The sequence below is a fragment of the Gymnoscopelus microlampas genome, assembly GCF_963454915.1.
Source record: "Gymnoscopelus microlampas genome assembly, chromosome: 9".
In the NCBI taxonomy this organism is placed as follows: domain Eukaryota; kingdom Metazoa; phylum Chordata; class Actinopteri; order Myctophiformes; family Myctophidae; genus Gymnoscopelus; species Gymnoscopelus microlampas.
The window spans coordinates 34,041,110-34,061,036 of record NC_139946.1 but is presented as its reverse complement, the minus strand read 5'-3'; the positions used below and the strand labels follow the sequence as shown (position 1 = coordinate 34,061,036).

At 44.7% G+C, this 19,927-nt stretch overlaps 1 protein-coding gene across 3 annotated transcripts in view; it reads left to right on the top strand.

Annotated features, from left to right (window-relative positions):
• The window catches only part of nek7 (NIMA-related kinase 7), an 80,468-nt gene that overhangs the window by 24,405 nt on the left and 36,136 nt on the right, over positions 1-19,927 (top strand). The window contains exons 2-5 of one of the 3 annotated variants that reach the window (XM_084067716.1): positions 3,278-3,366; positions 11,159-11,299; positions 12,438-12,500; positions 18,756-18,866. In XM_084067716.1, the coding sequence (XP_083923842.1) occupies positions 3,307-3,366; positions 11,159-11,299; positions 12,438-12,500; positions 18,756-18,866 (375 nt within the window). In that variant the 5' untranslated portion in view covers positions 3,278-3,306. The remainder of the gene's footprint in view (positions 1-3,277; positions 3,367-11,158; positions 11,300-12,437; positions 12,501-18,755; positions 18,867-19,927) is intronic. The other 2 variants (XM_084067718.1, XM_084067717.1) reach the window with 2 other exon arrangements.

Here is a 19,927-nt window from a genome sequence, read left to right as displayed (position 1 = left end):
CCCAGATGCCCCCTGGGTATTTTGACACGCAGGCAGTCAGAGACATAGCGGGTCAGCGAGAGGAGTTAAGGATGCCAGCCCCAATCTAACAACGCAGCAGGCTGAAGTGTAAAGAATCAGAAAATCTAAATGTCACCATAGCCAGCCAGCCCCTGGCTCCAGCACTGTGAAATAGGCCCCATTTACACCTGGCCTTACAATTCCTTTACAGATGTGTCCAGAGTTTGTCTTAACAGAGCTCTGAGCCTTAGCTATGGGTATACCTACACACAAGGTTATAGATCAGATTTTACTCAGCAATTAGTCTTTTTATACGTCAAATGGTATCTTTTATAGATTTTTTTAAACATAACTCAACTCTAGAAATCCAGTTAAGGTACTGTTCAGCTTGTACTGTATCTGAACCAAGGTCTGAACCATCTCTCCTTAAGATTTGTGAAAACAGTCTTGCATTACCCAGCACCGGTAGTCTGCATACAGTATAACTCTGTGGCAAGCACTCTCTGCCTGAGAAGGCATGCCTGTTTCACTATTGCTTATCTCAAGAGTGCATTGGCTCTGTCTTCTTCTGAGTTGGACAGGGAGTTGAGGAATCCCCGATTACATTCATTAACAAGGATTTGACTTTCTAGGGCAATGCATGAACAACAGCATGGTACGTACAGTTTTTATTACAAGAATTAGGAACACGCTGTAAGACTTCTCAAACTCACTCATTGTGTTTGTATTGTGTTTTCCTAAATACCCCCCTTCTTAATTGTGCAGACTGGTCTTTGAAATGAAGGACATAATGTCTAAAGAAATATTTGAAATCTTAAATGACTACAGGTATGTCATTTCTGACAGAATTTCTGTCATTTCTTTCCAAAATGCAGTGAAAACCACAGATTATTGATTTTCTCCTTTGGAGGTTATTTAAGTTAAAAGGTGAGAATAATGCAGGATGGGACATTTAACAAATGTTTTCATTTAAAAGAAAATAATTGGAAATTCTCTAGGCTATTTTTCTGCCTCCAGTGTTGGGTACTTTTAAATCCTCCTAATTTGTTAGCCCCTTTATATTATGAAAGCCTGCAAACTTATTTAAAACGAGCTCTTAAATGTAGATCTCAGGAAATAACATTCCCAATATAGTCCACGCAATCCCTGGAGAGGGTATTATTCAAACAGTTATTTTAATGATCTTCAAAGCCTGCACACGGGCCAGCAGAAAAGCCAAACAAATCTAAAATAAACATGAATGAAGCAGCAAAATGCTCAGACGCATGCACAAAAAAACATGCATGCACATACACGCATCATGCATCTACACATGCACAGTTGCACACATAAACTGTCCAACCCCTCTCAATACACACACACACACACACACACACACACACACACACACACACACACACACACACACACACACACACACACACACACACACACACACACACACACACACACAGAGAGAGCCATGCAGATAGCTCTGTTTAATTAGCATTATTAACCTTTAGTGAATCGGTCTGATGACATCAGCAGGGAGACAGCTCCTGGATGCCATGCCTCTCTCCTCTCTGTAGCGGGGGGATTTTTAATTGGCAAGGGAGACGCTCTCACTCAGTCTGTTCCATCAGAGGCGACAGAGACAAGACAGACAATAACACACGGATGACAGACAGACGGATACACAGACCGACTGCAGTCACTCTGCTGAAACACATGCAAATGACCCACCGTGAAGTGTTTTGCTTCCCCGCTCCAAAGGGAGCGGGGAAGTTTTGTGTGCGTGCGTGCCCGTTCGTGCGCGCCCACACATGGAATGCCATCCATGCATGTATTCATGTGAGTGAGACAGATTATTGCTTGACGAGGCATTACAGATAGTGACAGAATCATTAGAATTCCAATTCCGGGTTTTCCGATCCTGCAGACCAGCCATATAGTCTGGCCCCGGTCCTTTCTTCCCCCCCCCCCCCCCCCCCCCCACCCCTCCTCCTGAGGTGTGAACACAAGCTTCTAGTCTGTATTTTTTCCCTTCCTGACTCTGTCAACAGCATCTGCTCATTATAGCTTCCCTGCATTAAGCTGTTTCCATTTCCTCCACTGGCCTATACAGTAGTGTGTGTGTGTGTGTGTGTGTGTGTGTGTGTGTGTGTGTGTGTGTGTGTGTGTGTGTGTGTGTGTGTGTGTGTGTGTGTGTGTGTGTGTGTGTGTGTGTGTGTGTGTGTGTGTGTGTGTGTGTGTGTGTGTGTGTGTGTGTGTGTGTGTGCGCCCGCGTACTTGCAGCCACATCTGTGTCTCTGCCTCATTCTGTATGTTGAATATATGCATCCTCTCCCGTCCACACCTTTACATGTGTGTGTTTTTTTTTTGCCGATGACACATGGCTATTGTTATGCATGCACTGCAGCCTGACTAAATTATGAGTAGAAAAAGGTGTTGAGTGTTCAGCTTGTAGAAAGTTCCTATGCATTCTATACCACACATATACACACACCGGATTGGAAGTGTTTCCTGTAAACAGGAACGAGTTTATCCCAAACGGAAACCGTGAGGTAATTTCAAATGCAGATACAATGTTTGCATCATTCTTCTTTTTTTCAAATTTCTTTTTCTTTTTTTTAATGATGGTCTGTCTGCTTTAAGCGGGATGAATGGTAAATCCAAGCAAATCCTTTTTTGGAATATCTTATGCACTTACGCTTTTCTCTAGGCTACATGCCAGAACATGCAAATATACAATGCTATGGCATACCCCCTTTCTCCACACTTTTGCCCTCCTTGCCCCATAACCTGTATTTCGTCAAAAAAACTACTTAAGAGCCTGTATAACCAGTTGCTCCCCTGAAAGGATTCCTGGAAGGATTCCAAGGAAATATAAAGAGCAGTATTATCTCTGCTCATTCAGTTTACCATCGGGGCTGTCTGCTACTAACTGTACCACAGTGCAACTTGAGAGGAACTCACAAAAAGACTATCAAATCCTCCGTCATGATAAGGGATCTAGTTACAGTGATACTGGGATCTAGTTACAGTGATACTGGACACTGGCCAGCCAGTGACTGCCACAAGAGTCAAGAGCCAGTTCATTTTCCTAGAACTGCTCCACGCAAACTGTTGTAAGGGTATTGGAAATTGTGCTTTTTGTGCCACTAGTATGGGGCTATTCAGAGACTTTGAGTTTTTATAAAACTTCAACTGAAGGCTGACCAGGGGTGTTCTGTGTGTGTGTGCGTGTGCGTGTGCGTGTACGTGTGTGTGTGTGTGTGTGTGCGCGCGCGTTCCTCAGGGGTGTGAAGGATCCAGTCCCCTAACACCATGGATATGGATGCACAACCGCAAGGACAACAAGCAGCAGTACCAGTTTTTCAACCTCAGGTACTACAGCACTGAACACATTCATCACCCACACAGATGCCTAACTAAAGCAAGCCCCCTTCCCTCTTGCAATGAAAGCTGTGAATCCCATGGCATGTTCCATATTGGCAAAATGTGGGAACATGAGCCAGTGTTTTGTTTTTAATATAAAATGATGTTCTATAAGTTTCCCTTCTCTTGACCTAGTAAATTTATGTAATACATACAGTAGCGATGTAGCTATGATAGGAAGCGACTCTTTAAATCCTGTGACCTGTGAGCATGCCGTTAATTTTTCGTGCAGAAGATTTGGAAAACCGAAAGCAAAACGGCTGAATTCAGCATTTCATGAAACTGTCTGGGAATTGGACTGACTCTGAAATAAGGGATCTACAATCTGCCGCCCTGTACATTATACGTAATATCCTGTATTTCACAGTTTTGTGTCCTATTAGACACCTTGTGTGAGCATGCGTACTGTATCCATAACAGCCATTTAATGTGGGAACGGACACTCTACGGAACTTCATAAAATATGTCAAAGTATGAATGATTATCCACTGTCAGATATGTTTTATCCAGCAAAGTTATGGATTCTATGTGGGAAAGGACACACACACACACACACACACACACACACACACACACACACACACACACACACACACACACACACACACACACACACACACACACACACACACACACACACACACACACACAGAAGACAAAATCATCTTGTCTGTTTTATGATTTCCCTGTCTTTTTCCTTGCTGCGTTGTTTATCCCTTTCATCACCTCTACAGCTTGCAAGTTCAGGCAGATCACTAACCCTTCATTTCACTTACCAACCCCTCTACTGCAGGCAAGAAACTGTATATTATCTGCATCCTCCTGACTGATTTATTAAAATTTAATAAGGGGTTTGGTGGTGGCCTGCAGTAACGCATTTAGATACTAAAGTATCAAGGGGTGTTGAATTTATAATTAATATTTATGCCGTCCCTATCTTCTCCTTCAGATCACCCTGTACTACCCATTCAACAGAACGTTACCATGTGTATCCATGTAATGTGAATTGTGTATGTATACATTATTAGTTATTGTGTATGGTCCGGTTATACTGCACCTTAGCTGGGAGAAGCATGTAGCATTGTAGCATGTGTGAGTGTGAGACTGGCTGCAGAGGGTGAATGTTAAATTTGTATTCATTTTTTTCCTATTGATCCAAGCTCTGGAGGCTTGCATTGCCTGACCTCCCAGTGTGCCTCTGTTGGTTCGATACAATCCAGGTCGTTCCGTGCAAAATCTGGTCACCGTTGGATTTTAATTCCAGCCGCCAACATCAGGCCCATCGATTTCCTTCCACAAGGATGTTTCTTTCCTTCCATAAAGTATTGAATGGACTTTTAACAAAGAGGATCATCCATACGCCCCAGGAGTGTGTGTGTGTGTATGTGTGTGTGTGTGTGTGGAAAACATTTTTCTTTTTTTTAGAGAGGGAGATGGAGAGAGGACTCTAAAAATAGGCCTGTGTTTTCAATTGTTGTTTTTCTCGTCTATGCAAGGGCACTGCAATATTAACACTGGAATTGCCAAGGGGGTTAATTTACTCTAAGATTTGTAATTGTGAAATTAAAGATAATTGGGCTGCACACAAAGGAAAGTCAGATAAAGGCTTTAATGATTAATTTGAGTTTTTAGCAGCATACACATACTCCCCCGCACACATTGTATTTTCCACACCCCGTATTTTCCAATGCGTTCCCAACAATTGACGATGCACTGTTGCTATAGTTTAACCCATTTAGAGCGGGAACCCCTATACGTAACTATATCTTTCAATCTGGGAACCCCTTTTGCGGTAGCTGTTGCTATGTACAGTATATAGCAACATACATTTTTTTTGTAATTTTTGATTAATATTTGAAGTTTTTCAGAAAACTTAGGTCAGGATTTAGAAGGCATTTTTAGAATCGGCCTCAGGTATAAATGGGTTAATGGCTCTTCATAGTGTTTTTCTGTTTTTGTCTTTACTGCAATTTTCATCACAATTCTCGTCTTTGTTCATCCATTTCATCATCGTTCTTCAGTGATGCACAGGCCCGTATTTTTGTGTGCATGGATATTGGCAGTAACGTGAACTTGGTATGCTACACCACGTTTGTTGCACTTTCATAAAGCACGTCTGAACTGATTTCATATTTAGTGGAAGATGGGGAGAGAGCGCTGGTAGGAGTATGCAGATAGCTGTCTAACCAGCAAGCCAGATGGGTGTCTTTCAACAAGTCCTGAATCTGTTTCACACTTTCTCCCAGGGTTCAGTCTATTCTGCAGCACAGAGAGAGAGGGGAGGGGGGAAAAAATTATCCAACACCACTTTATTTCCTGGGGAAAAAAGAAAAATCTGAATTGTATATGTGATGAAGGATATTCAGTATCGCTTGCGATATATCTTATCTCTTGGTCCCGGAAGTATGATGCATATGCATTAGGTAAACGCGATGAGCTGGTAAGATGTGCATTTTTAATGTTGCATTTGCTCTTTGAGTGAGTGGGAGGGTGGTGAGAAGCCCCCTCAGATCACATTTTTGAGCGTCACTGCAGATTTTGACAGAGACGGGATCCATCTGTGAGCGCAGAGACAAGGTGGGGAGGTTGTGCTGCAGATTGAAGGGTGATTTTATACTTGGTTGTGCACTGGTGTTGCACACCTGAAATAGCTGATCTATAAGCTCACACGTTGTAAGCTTGTAGATTGGCTATTTTCAGTGTGCGACACCGGTGCACAACTACAGTAGGTATAACGGGGCTTTGAGAAGCAGGAGAAGCACCTTTGGGGTGAAGTCTGGCTGGCTGGCTGGCTGGTGATGAATATTGTATGGTGCTGAGCTGGGGGGGATAGTGAGGGTGGGAGAGGGCCCCTCTGCCTGGTTCATATGTCCCCTCCTCTCTCTCTCTCTTTCTCTCTCTAGATGTGTGTGTGTGTGTGTGTGTGTGTGTGTGTGTGTGTGTGTGTGTGTGTGTGAGAGAGACGGCACCTCTCTCTGCCGCCGCTGGCCTTTCTCTGGCAGCCGCTGGCACTGCTGGGCTGTCATATCACACCTCCTCCCCTCTTCTGCTTGTCTTCCTCTCTTTTTCTGTCTTTCTTTCTCTCTCTCTGTGTCTCCCGCATTCCCTCCTTCCTCTCTCTCCATGTGTCTGTCAGTGGTGTTTGGCGATGGTGTCATTATTGGCCAGCCCATATCACACTTCCTCCGATGTGCTGTCTGTCTGACTGCCCTCCCTCTTCCCTCCCCTACCCTCCCCCCTTTCGCTCTCTCTCTCTCTGCCAGTGAGTTGCCCATGGCGATTGTGCGTCACCTTTATACCAAGACACGCTGTCCCTCACAGTCGTTACCCACAATGCCTTGCCTGGCTGCCACTTAATCTCCATCCCCTGCAGCTCGTCCCATCACCAACCGGAATGATGTGAACAAAAAAGAAAGAAAGAAAATACTGTAGCTATAGCTGGATACTTGGATAGTAATAACGTACCACAGGATACAGCTTACCAATTCAATTATGGAAAGGTAAATGAAACCTACAGCATATCATAACGGTTACACCTTGGAGGAGGGTGGTGCGAAGCTTGGGAGGTCATTCTCCATACTGACTGTAGCTTTCTCCATGCCTTTTTGTGGTATAGACTGTGTCTGGCTGTAAACAACAGCTGCCCTCAATGTTCCAGCCTTTGTGTTTGTCATCGTTGCCCTGGGAAACTACTTGCACACTGTAAAATCCTGGGTATTAAAAAAATGCCCATATGATTTCTTTAACCTTTATTACCAGCTCGGGTTGTTTTCAGTGTTGTTTGCATTGAGTCCGCCTTCTATGTAGTTTTAGTGTAGGCCTTCAGTATTTATTGCTTTGATCCTACCTGTCATATCACCCCTCATTGTTACACACGTTTGATAATCAGAGACAGAATGCTACTTTCATGGTGGCACTTCCAGGATTGACGTGGCAGGAAGCTGACCACTGTCAACGTCCTGTGTGAAGGTCACTTCACACAGGACGTGATACACTCACACAACAGGGTTGTGACACACGGTTGAATGAATGGAGAAATAGAAGGAGCAGAAGGAGAAATAGATGGATGAGTGGACGTAAAGTCCACGATTCAATGCCACAGGAGAGTCGAGACACAACAGTCCCATTGTGTCCACATTTGTGTCATAGCTGATGTAGAGACAGAAAGCCAAGTATCTCTGAAAAGAAAAAACGTCGGGAAGGCCTTTTCTTTCTCTGTTTATATGCTATGGGCTTTTACACTGTAACAAGTAGGCTGTGTCATGGCAAAACCATGTCATGATGTCATGATTTATACCTTTTAAATGTTTTCAATCTTCCCATTGCTCTACTTGGTGACACAGTAAAGTCTCCAGTGTTCATTTATCCATTTGCAGCTGTTGAGAGTATTAGATTAGATTAGATGTCTTTATTATCCACAAGGGAAAATCGTTTTGCTTGGCTTCATTAACTATCATCATTGTTGTGTAAATTCATGTTTTACTTACTGTAGTACTTGATTTGCTCCTTTTCCCTACACCAAACCTCTTTGCTGAAAATAGCCGATCTACAAGCTCACAACGCCTCGCGCTGCGAGCCGTTGTGAGCTTGTAGATCTGCTATTTTCGGCTAATGTTCCCTTCAGAATAGGGATACTTGGGTTCAAGTGGTTAATGTAAAAAAAACATCCTATCACACAAAGATTTGTCGGACCCCCTATAGTGCCACGTTCCACCCACTGAACTGTATAGGACCTTTTCATCTGAATGGTGAACCAGGCCACACAGTCACACTCTTAAGGGCACAGAAGAGTCACCTCTTGTTCTTTCACAAAGCTGCAGTCTGAACAGACCTCGCTCTCCTCCCAGTTTGTTTCAGCCAAATGACCCCTTCGTCATTCAGGGTCACTCCTCTGTGACTTCCCCTCCCGTGTGTGTGTGTGTGTGTGTCTCTGACCCTATTTGTGTGCGTGTGTGTGTGTCTGGGGTGTGGGCCCTCACGTTTCAGCTGGAAGCTCACGACTGTGTGACAGCCGTGCGCGGCGGATGAGACTGCCTGTCAGTCAGCCCGCACGGCCCTCCTGCCCTTTGAAGGCCAGGCCAGGGGGTGAAGAGGTGCCGCAAATGGCCTGTGAAGTTTACATACACTGCCCACTGCTAAACAGATTAGCTCTAATGAAGTGTCTAATGCCGGGTGCCCGCCGGCTGACATAATCCTGCCTGGCAGCCCGGCCCCGCGGCTGCCAAAAAAAAAGTCGCCCCCCTTCCGGCCCCTCTTCAACCGCCCTCGCAACGGCCCCTGCCGCCACCCAGGGCGACTCCACGCGGGGAGGTGCCCGCCGTTAATCACGCCGGACAGTGTGCGATCTGACATGCAAATGTAGGTCATTGCATATGTAAATGTGTGATTACGGGGCCGGCATGCCAGGACACATTAGCGAGACCGCGCTCTCAGCAGGCGGTTGTCACAGCGCTTTAGAGGCTCATGCTAACATTTGTCAAGCTACCATGCAGCGAGTGAAAGCAATGCCCCCTCTTCCTCCTCATGCCACTCTTGCTCTCTCTTTCTCTCTCTTTCTCTCTCTCTCTTAAACATTGTGACTCCTGCATCCTAAACAAACGTGTTGGTGACCACAAAGAAACAAATCAATTCTCAATATGGCTCACCTTTTAGTTTCAATCACTAACGCCTTTGTAGATTTCCACGCAACTCAATTCCCATCGTGAATTTGCCAGCCAAAATCCTTCATTCTTCTTATTATTGTTATTGTTGTTGTTATTATTATGCTGTGTATGTGTGCAGTGGAAGCTATTACTAGTGCAGTACAGTGGGAGTTGTTGAGCGTTGCTGTGATGCTGAACAATAGGAAGTGGAACAGTATGTCATGCTCGCTGTCAGAGCTGATGATGACGGCCACATCATGCTGGAGAAAAAAAATGCACACACCTCCGCCGTGTTAATTGGACGGGGCATCTTGTTGGCTCGCGCCTCTCCTCCTGGCTGTCAACTTAAAAAAAACAAAACAATGAAATGCTTAAATTGGTTGGCCCCATGCTCTGCACACCAACCCCCATCCCCACAGCCCTCCTTCCCTCCAATACACAGGCCTGTTGTGAGTCCCACTTCCCTTTACTGTGTGTGTGTGTGTGTGTGTGTGTGTGTGTGTGTGTGTGTGTGTGTGTGTGTGTGTGTGTGTGTGTGTGTGTGTGTGTGTGTGTGTGTGTGTGTGTGTGTGTGTGTGTGTGTGTGTGTGTGTGTGTGTGTGTGCACGTGCTTGTGTACACTATGCGTTTGTATGTACTGTATGTGAATCTATTTATCGCATGCTACACGATGCAGTCTTTATATTAGTGCTGTCAGTATATCAACGTGTTGGCAATGTGGCGAGTGTAACAAACAACATTTTATGGCAATTAGTGATGATTTCACAGTTGACCACAGATGTTGGTTAAAGCAGATGGCGTTTTGTGTTTCCTTTTCTATAGGTATAGGTGTACAGGACATTTTAGTGGTGAATGCATTATATAGTAAATAGATTTTCTATTCCCTTTTTGAGCAAACTTCTTCTTGGAGGTTTTTGTTGTTGTGGTGCAGTGGTCCGGTTTCCTCTGTGCACCAGCTGGGCGAAATCCTACGTCTCCGTCCCATGTGTGTGTTTTCACGCTGACTCTGTCAAACACCGTAACACAAGTGAAACGGCTGGACTTGATATCACCTCCCTTTCCCCTCCTCCTCCTCCTCCTCATCTTGTTTCCCTCCTTCCTAAGTTGTTTGTCCACGAGCCGCTCCCTTGGCCATGTCGGGCAGCAGCGCTGGTGTGACATGTGGCATTCTGATATCTGTCACCTTCTGCTTGCCCCCCCCCCCCCCCCCCCCGCCACCATGCCTTGCCAACGCCCAGCAAAAGTTTACAAAGAAGGCTAGAAAGGTCATGTTATTTTTTTTATTAATTTGCTTTTTCGCACGTCCAAGGGGCTTATTACGGCTTATTTCTGCGTTTTGCTTGTAATTTATTTATTTTTTTCCTCTTTTAATCGTGCTGGATGCCGCTCATTACAGGCAGCACAGAGGATAATGGAGGGGAGAACCAGAGGCAAGCGAGAGCCTCTGTGAGACTGTCGCCACTCGCCAGGCTGTCACTGATGGGTCCTGGCAGACAAAGGAAAGAGGACAATATTATGCTGGAGTATAATGAACCTAATGACCCAACTGAGATGAATTGGCTCCATTACAAGAAAGAATACCTTGTTAGATCAGACTGCAAGTTTGTCAAGTTTATTCTGTTATAATAAAGTTGTACTCACACCGTGCTTGTTCTTTTTTGCGTCATTGAGTGTTCATAGTTAACTTTTTGATCCCCCAGGGGTCTGTCCTTGTCCCTTAACTTTTTTGACTGTAGTAGTACCTCTTTGGAATCCTTGCATAGCCTTCAATTAAGCTTTATTTGTCATAACTATTTTTATGACAAGTTACAGTACAGGTGTAAAATAGTGGTTGATTTTTTTAAACAAGCTAATGCTATCAATTCATTTCATTTCGATGAATAATGATAAGAATAGAGGGGGGAAAACATGTCGGCTAAATGTCAAGTCAAGTCACTAGTAGCCTGGAAAAGTGCCTAGTGCAGCCTCTCTCCATGTCTTTCATCACTCATCCTTTCTTCCTTCCTGAGCTGCTGTAGCAAAGATATGACTTACTTTGTTATTGTCCCTCCCTCTAATATATACTGTGTTTGTGTATGTATGTGTGTGTGTCATTTCAGAAGCCACTGCAGCCAGACATGGGCCATAATTCCCTGGCTAACTTCCAGATTGAGAAGAAAATCGGTCGCGGACAGTTCAGTGAAGTGTACCGGGCCAGATACCTGCTAGACAACACATCAGTGGCCCTCAAGAAAGTCCAGGTGAGATGGGACTGGCCGTCTAAAATGTAAACACAGAAACGCTTCCGATGCCGATGCTGTCGACAAAGAGTTTTATTTAATGTTTTTGTTCAATATAGAAAAATATGTATTTTTGCTGAATTCTGCTATAAAACTATTAGTATTCTGCATAGAATTCTGTTATGTCTTGTACACCTAAATCAATAGCCTATAGTAAACTAAACCACCCCGCCCCCCCAACACACACACACACACACACACATGCACACACACACATGCACACACACACATGCACACGCTCACGCACGCACATACACACACCCTCTAGCTTCCAGCTGGCAGAGAGAAGCATGCAGGAATGTTGCAGTGCACTGCTGTAGGCTGGTTAGCATTCCACACACACACTACCCCCCCCCCCCCCCCCCCCATCACACTGATACACTCTAATATGCACATATGCTAAAACTCAACGGTAACACAACCATAAACACACATGCACAGGCACCAGCGCACAGTCACGTATTCTGTTTGGTTGTGTTCTATCGTGTCACTGTCATTGGCTGGTGCTTCGTTACTGTTAATGATCCATCTGATGGGGTTCAGCCCATGCCAACTACACCCCTCCCCCAACACACACAAACACACACACACACACACACACACACACACACACACACACACACACACACACACACACACACACACACACACACACACTCACCAAAACACACACATACTGTATGGAATGTGTGATAGTTGGTGATCCAGCCGCTATATGCTATGTCATATGCTCTATCCCTCTGTCTGTATTCAGGATTATATGTTGTATATTTTTGGATGAACACACACACACACACACACACACACACACACACACACACACACACACACACACACACCAACCACACAAGGAGTATGTATCACTCAGTAAAACATCACCCAGCGACTGTGACGGCACACTCGTACAGTGCATAGCAGTCTCAAAAGCCATGTTCTCTCTTTTCTCCCCATGTTTAGTGTTTTTGTTTCTCTTCTCCATCTCCATCCCTTGAATTGCTATAACAGCTCTCTCTCTCTCTGTCTCTCCGTTTGTCTTTCTATCTCTCTCGCTCTCTCTCTCTCTCTGTCTCTCTCTCTCTTCCTTTTGATCTCTTGATAGATATTCGACTTGATGGATGCCAAAGCTCGGCAAGATTGCATCAAAGAGATAGATCTCCTTAAGGTAAAGGACCAGGGGAGTGGAGACGGCATCATGCGCTGTGCTCTGTTCTCTTAAGGTGCCTCAGCTGAGACCTTCCACCACAGGAAAACAATTGATCTGCGCCAGACGGATCTGATCTGTGTGTGTGTGTGTGTGTGTGTGTGTTCAGTGTGTACTGAGTGTACGGCTTGTCTGTCTCGAGTTTGGTGTGTGTGTGTGTGTGTGTGTGAGCATTTGTTTGTGCATAAGTGAATGTGTGTGTGTGTGTGTGTGTCTGTACATGTGTGAGAGAGTGAGTGAGTGTACCTTTGTGTTTGAGCATCTGTGCATTTGCGTTTGTGTACCTGCTTGCTTGTGTGTGTGCGTGTGTTTGTGTGCGTGTGCGTGCGCACGTATGTGTGTGTGCAACATCACTAGCTCCAGTGTGTCGTACCTCCAGGCTCACATTGACTCTTTTTTTTAATGCTGAAACTATTGTTATTTTTCATCTCTCTATAATGTTTCAAAGGGGGGCCAACAGTGCATCAGCATGAAAATTTAGTAGTCTCCCTCATGTGTCTTTTGATGTTCTATCTCGCGCTTTCCCTCCCTTCTGTTTTTCCACCCTTCTTCTTTTCTGTCTCTTTTTTTGTTTCTTTTTGTTGTTTTTTTGTCTCCAAATGAAGCGTTTTCGTTTATCAAACCACGTTCGACGTGAGTCATTTGAGCTGCTCTCAAACGCTAATGAACAAACTAATGACAGCCTCAATAATTCCTGCTGTCTGCAAGATCCCACACGAGTGTCACGCTGCCGTGTTTGAGAGTGTGCGGGGTTGTGTAGGTACAGTATGTATATGTACGTGTGTATATGCATGTGCACATACTCCTAGTTCGCTTTCCTGTATCGTTGCTGTCGGCAGAAACAGGTTGAATCTTTTATGTTTTTCATAAATTAATGCCCCATTTTATACTTTGTCGTATGACATTGTCCCGCAAAAGTAGTGAAAATAGCTTATTGACAAGCTTGTAGATTGGCTATTTTTGCTAATTAAAAAATAAAACCATTTGGGGAAATGTTTAAAAACAATTCACCTATAATAATATGCCCGAAATAGGCCGCCAGGTTAAAATGACTAAGTCTGTCTTTGGGTTTTATAAATATTGAACCAATAAAAAGTATGTCCAAGAGCTTGTGACTATAAATTGTAACTATATTGGATCCATTGGAACACAGGTTATTTTTTCCATTTCCTGAGAAGAAACGGTTTTGGAGACACTGTACGAGGTTTCCTTCCCGACAGTGACAATATGTATCATTTATACACACCTTCACTGTGTATGTGAGCTGGAGGCGTTTTGCACACATATAGATCTCGTTCTCTCTCTATCTTTCACCACTACACCACTACCAATTAGTTCTTGCTACTATGACACTTCATTGAAACTCCTACGGCTGATCGGGGGAGGCGGGGTGGATTGTAGGAATAGACCCTGTAAAGAGCTATACTATAACAACACAGGGTCCAACAACAGCGTTGATTCATGTGAATCCTTATAGACAGCTTCACTCTGAAAAGGGTCTAGCCGCTGACGTCATCCATGGCCAAATTTGGGCAATCTGAGTTGAATATTTCAAAATGTATAGAATATATGGGAACAAACATTTGTGAGATTCTGCGTTAGCTTAGTGACAGTATGCACAAGAAACAGACCCTCTTCTACCTAGACCTTTTTTTCAGAGCCACGTTCTGAGTGGCAAATACAATGATCATTGTGTGACAGCATACACAAAGAGGTGTTGGCGGGCCTCTTACCAAACGGTCAGAGGCCAAAGTTAGACGACACCTGAAGGCTCACACACTCGTTTCCTTATATGGGGGATATAAGGAAACGAGTGTGTGAGCCTTCTGGTGCCAATCTCAGTTTTTTTTTTGTCACTTAACGACATGAACCCTAGGGTCTCTATTTTAGGCCTGTCATAATAGGCGAACATTCGCAAAAAAATAGGTGAACTTTTGACGAAAATAGCAGTTCTAGAAGATCGGCTATTTTCAGGGAAGGGATTTGATGTAGAGGGAAAAAAGGAAGGGGCCAAGCACCGAACCCTGGGAGACCCCGGTCAGCGAGGTATAATGGGGTTTAAGTGGTTAAAACCATGTCATGGACATGGCTTTCTGTTGCACACTCTCCCTCACTCCCTCCCACTCTTCCCTCATACCACCTTTCACTTTTCCGTGTGTCTCATTCCTACTGCTCCCTCCTCTGCCTGTTTGTATCTCCCCCCTGTTGCCATGTCATTCCATCGGCGCACTTTCTCTGTCTCTCTCTCTCTCACCCTGTCTCCCCCGGAGCATTTTGTGCCTCCCTTTTTGTCTTTTAAGCAATGTCTTCTGGCTGAATGCTAGCGAAATGTTGGTGGTTATTCAGCGGTCCCGCCCCGCCTCGGCCAGCCTTAAAAAACAAAGGGCTGAGTGTGAAAGAGACAGTCCCTCTGCCTCATCCCCCGCTAGACAGGCCAACAGGAGACACAGCCAAATCAGAATAATGAGAGGCACGCTGGCATGGCCCGACTGGCATGACACATATACGCGTGCACACACACACACACACACACACACACACACACACACACACACACACACACACACACACACACACACACACACACACACACACACACACACACACACACACACACACACTCTCAGCCCTTCAACAGTCTGCCTATTTGTTTATTTGTCTGTCTGTCTACGTCTCAGACTCAGTCTGCCCATTCGTCTGTGCTCTACTGTTCTGGCATGATGATTTCTTAGCTGGAGAAGCCCACTTCTTCCATTCCATCCCTTTTTGTGTGAATCCACACAGAGAGAAATGTTGGCACAGAAATAGCCTATTCTGTGCTAATCTGAAACATGCAAAATTTTTGGAATCCCCTAACTGTGTGTTCAACTGTTCATCCCCTCTACTGTTTGTGATCGCTATCAGCCCAGCCTTGTACTCTGGAAGCTAATGATTCCCTCTAATCACTGTTGAAATGCTGTGTGTGTGTTTGTGTGTGTATGCATGCATGTGTGCTTGGGCTCTGCTTGAGATTAGATTACACCGGTGGTTTTCTGACAAGATAGAGAACTGGCACAACCCAACGTCATTTAACCGGACTGGCATCACACACGCGCACGCACGCACGCACGCACACGCGCACACACGCGCGTTCATTTCTTTGTTAAAAGTAAAGAAAATGCACAAAGATTAAAAAAAAGAAGGTGAAGTTCACACTAAAGCTTGGCCAAAGTTTCCTACAGCTGCATTTTTCCTTGAACAAAATGAGGCAGTACTTAAATTGTGATAACTAACGCTGTCTTGTTGTCTCCGCCTGTCCGTCCGTCCATCCGTGTGTCTGTCCATGTGTCCGTCTGTGAACAGCTAAGTTCCAGGACCGTTGGCCCAATCGACATGAAACTGTGCAGACAGTTTCTTGAACATAATATTTAATGAATATAAATGGCATAAAATCCATCTTTTCAGACTTAACCAGTCTTACATAATATTAATAAAATAATATAATAACTTAAATAACAACTTTATTAACACACTCCTAAGGACTTGGCAGCTGAGCCATATTGACACCATCTCTTTGACTCCTCGTTCTGTCCTGCACTTTTTGCAAGCCGACATGCACATAGTTTTGTCGAAGCAGCACAAAATGTTATCAAAGCGGCCACCTCGAAATTCTCTATGCAGGAAATACCCTGAATGAGGCTGGGCATTAATGATAATAACTACTAGGAGTGTAGTCATGATAGCTGCAGGGCTTTATCCTATAAAATATGATGTAATAATTACATATATTAACATATGCTGTAAATGCTATGAGATTGTGAGAGAGATTGTAGCTGTGGTTATACTTACATTTACAACTTTTGTGATAGGAACTCAGCTGTGTCTGCATTTGGATGTCCACAATTGACTTTTCAATGTGACATACCTGTTTGGATCTATGACCGGATGTTATTTTCCCACAATAGGTATATAAAGAATGTTATCCATTCATCGAAATTTAACCAAAACTGCAATTAGATTTAACTCTCTTTTTCTATGACAAAAAACATCAAAGGCATTCTTGAATTCACCTCACATCACACCGGTGTCTAATATACATATATATTACGTATAATGTACAGTAAACATATAGCACACAGGTTGGATAGAAATCCTGTGCATGAATCGTAGCAATGAATGAAGGCGGTAATGAAATCGTCTGTGACACATCGGACACGCTGCTGCCATTCTGCAGCCATCATTTGCGTGAAACATCTTGCGTGACTGTGAACGTCGCCCATACTTCCTCCTGGATTGCAGGCCTGGGGTTCTAGTGCTGGAAAAAGGGGGGAGAAAAAAAAGAGAGGGGGGAAAGACTTGTCATTCTGGCTCTGCTCCCTCGTGCGATGCCACACAGAACTGCCACCCTGAGCCAAAAATACATCTGGCACGAGAGGCTGGGGTGGGGGTGGGGGGGGGGGGCGTGTACAGAGGGAGTAGAGAGTGTAGTGTAGCGCACTCTATACCACACACTCCTCTCCTCTCAGCATCATCCAGAGCATGAACATTTCTTTAATCATAGCAGAGAATGAGGAGGAGGCGTGTCGCACTGCATGCTCGACCCCCCCCAACACACACACACACACACACACACACACACACACACACACACACACACACACACACACACACACACACACACACACACACACACACACACACACACAACACGCCTGTTCGCATAATGACCCCCCCCACCCTACTCCACGCCATGCCGCACATCTCCATCTCTCCATCTCTATCCTTTGCTGGTATCTCTCTCTCTCTCTCTCCCGCTCTCGCTCCAGCTCGCTTCCCCTCTCTCTCTCTTGCCTTTTGCTCTCTTTTTTCAATCTGTTGTCATTCTCCGCTTCTCCGTCACGTCGCCCCCCCCCCCCCCCCCCCCTTCTCCCCTCACTTCTTTCCATGTCTGTGTCACTATGTCACTGTGTTTGTTCCCTTGTACCCCCCCCCCCCCCAACACCTCGTCCTCCTGCTCCAGATGGATAGAGGCTTTTTGTTTACTTCATGGAATGCGGTTCCTGCCTTATTGACCAACCAACAGGAAGAAATCTCACCCAGAGATGAGCCCGGGACGCTTGTTTTTCCTCCTGCCAGCCGTGTCAGCCTGTCAGATGTGTGTGTGTGTATGTGTGTGTGTTTGTACATGTGCTCATGTGTCAGACATGGGCTGTTGTCATCACAGACGGAGAGGCTGTTGTGACATGTCGCCTGGCTTTGTCACAGTCGTGGACAAAACCGTCTCATTAGGGGCCTTGCTTTTACTATCAAACATGGATGTGGCTATTTTGCTTTGTTGGGTTGCGTTTTGTTTTAATTGGCGTAGCCGGTGAAAATAAATCAGTGTAAAATGTCGGCTGGTGCCTTCTAACAACTAAGTCTGTGACATAAACTCAGGGCTGCTGGAATAGGATAGGTTCTGATATGAGGTGCTTTAATGGCCCATGTGCAGAAGTTGTCATTATTTGGAAAATGTCACGGTGAAGCTTTGTGTGAATAAGCAGAGGTGACGCCACGCAGGTAAACATTGGACAGGTGCACAAACCGATTTAACCTTAAGAGGACAGGATGGGATTCTCGTCAAATGATGCGTTATGTTAGCATACAGTAACTATTTTAATAATACTTTTAGTTAACCTTCACTTGCTGAACGTTTGAAGGGAATCTCAAGGGACATACATGGGTTTGTTCCAAAGCACACTGATGTGACATAGGCTTATGCTATTTCCACCGCTGAACTAAATGAGGCCATCTAAATGCCAAACCCAGGCTACGTCTCTGGTGTGCTATTACACACACACACACACACACACACACACACACACACACACACACACACACACACACACACACACACACACACACACACACACACACACACACACACCACAGTACATTATAGTATATTATATACCAAGACATCCTATACAGCCTCTCCAGCTTCTTTGAGGGTTCATAGTGTCTTCTAGCTGTGGCATTGTTGACCCTCACTATAAATTCTGGAGGGTTAATCTTGAGCCGTAAGGGTCCATTTTGTACACCCAGGGTTAAACTAACACTCCAGATATTGGTGTGTTTGGGATCCTTGTCAATATTTAAACAGTCACTGACACCTCTCCTCTCTCCCTCTCTCTCTATCTCTCCCCTTCTCTGTCTGTCTCTGTCTATCGCTCTTTTTTTCCCCCCACCTCTCAACAGCAACTGAACCACCCCAATGTGATAAAGTACCATGCATCTTTTATTGAGGAGAATGAGCTCAACATAGTACTGGAGTTAGCTGATGCAGGGGACCTCTCACGCATGATCAAGGTAAGAGACTTGCCTTTACACAGTGGCCCCTGTTGCACACAATCCCACACACATCGAAATGACCTGTTGGAAGAACTGGTGACAAGTTGACCCAATGACATCCAGGGCACAACAGGCTCACAGAACAGCCAAACTATAGAAATATGTGACTCGACATATCAGCCAAACCAAGTTATATTCAGTTGCACTTCGGTGTTGAGCACCAAACATAGTAGATCTATAAGCTCGCAACATTTTGCAGTGCGACACGTGAGCTTGTAGATCTACTATATTTGGTGCGCGATACGACACTTGACCAATAACTCCAGTGAGACAGTTTTGCAATCCTGAAGGTAATGCTCTACACTGTCTTGTCAGTCAGTCACTGTTTTTTTGTCATTTGTCTTTTTTTTTGAAAGACTGTCGATCACAAAACACAGTTCAAAAATAGCTGGCATGCCAGCTAGCCATGACTGGCTAGATGTCCAGGCATTAAGGTATAATATCTACCCACCCAACAACACCTCAGCAGTGGGCATGTTCTTGGCTGGGTTTTCCCAGGTAGGATAGTGGGTATGTTGTAATGAAGGCATCTGACTGCTGAAGGGTCTCCGTATATCGTCGTTTTTGTAAGTTGACTATGCTTAGATGCCTATTTTAGATTTGTTTTATTATAATGTTTTTTTTTTATTGATTTCTCTATGAGAGCTGCTGTAACACCTTCATTTCCCCTCAGGGATGAATAAAGTACCTACCTACCTACCTACCTACCTACATACAGTACTTACCTATGTAGAAATAATGCCAGGAGGCCACTGGCCTCTCAAGAACCCTCCATTTGTACAGCCATCTGTTCCAAGGTTGAAACTAAAGTGATACGGGACGTGTGATGCAACAGGCTGTATTGCAAAAGTCTCTCCTCAACTCGCTGAGCCTTGCTGTTTCCCGTGGTCGACCATGTCTGAACGCTTTGTAGCGAGGGAGGATTCCGCTTGTAAGGATGCTGTCACTGAGTTTGAAACTGAAGAACCTAGCACATGGTTGTTATAAAGTGGTAACGATTTCCTCTCCATCAACATCCC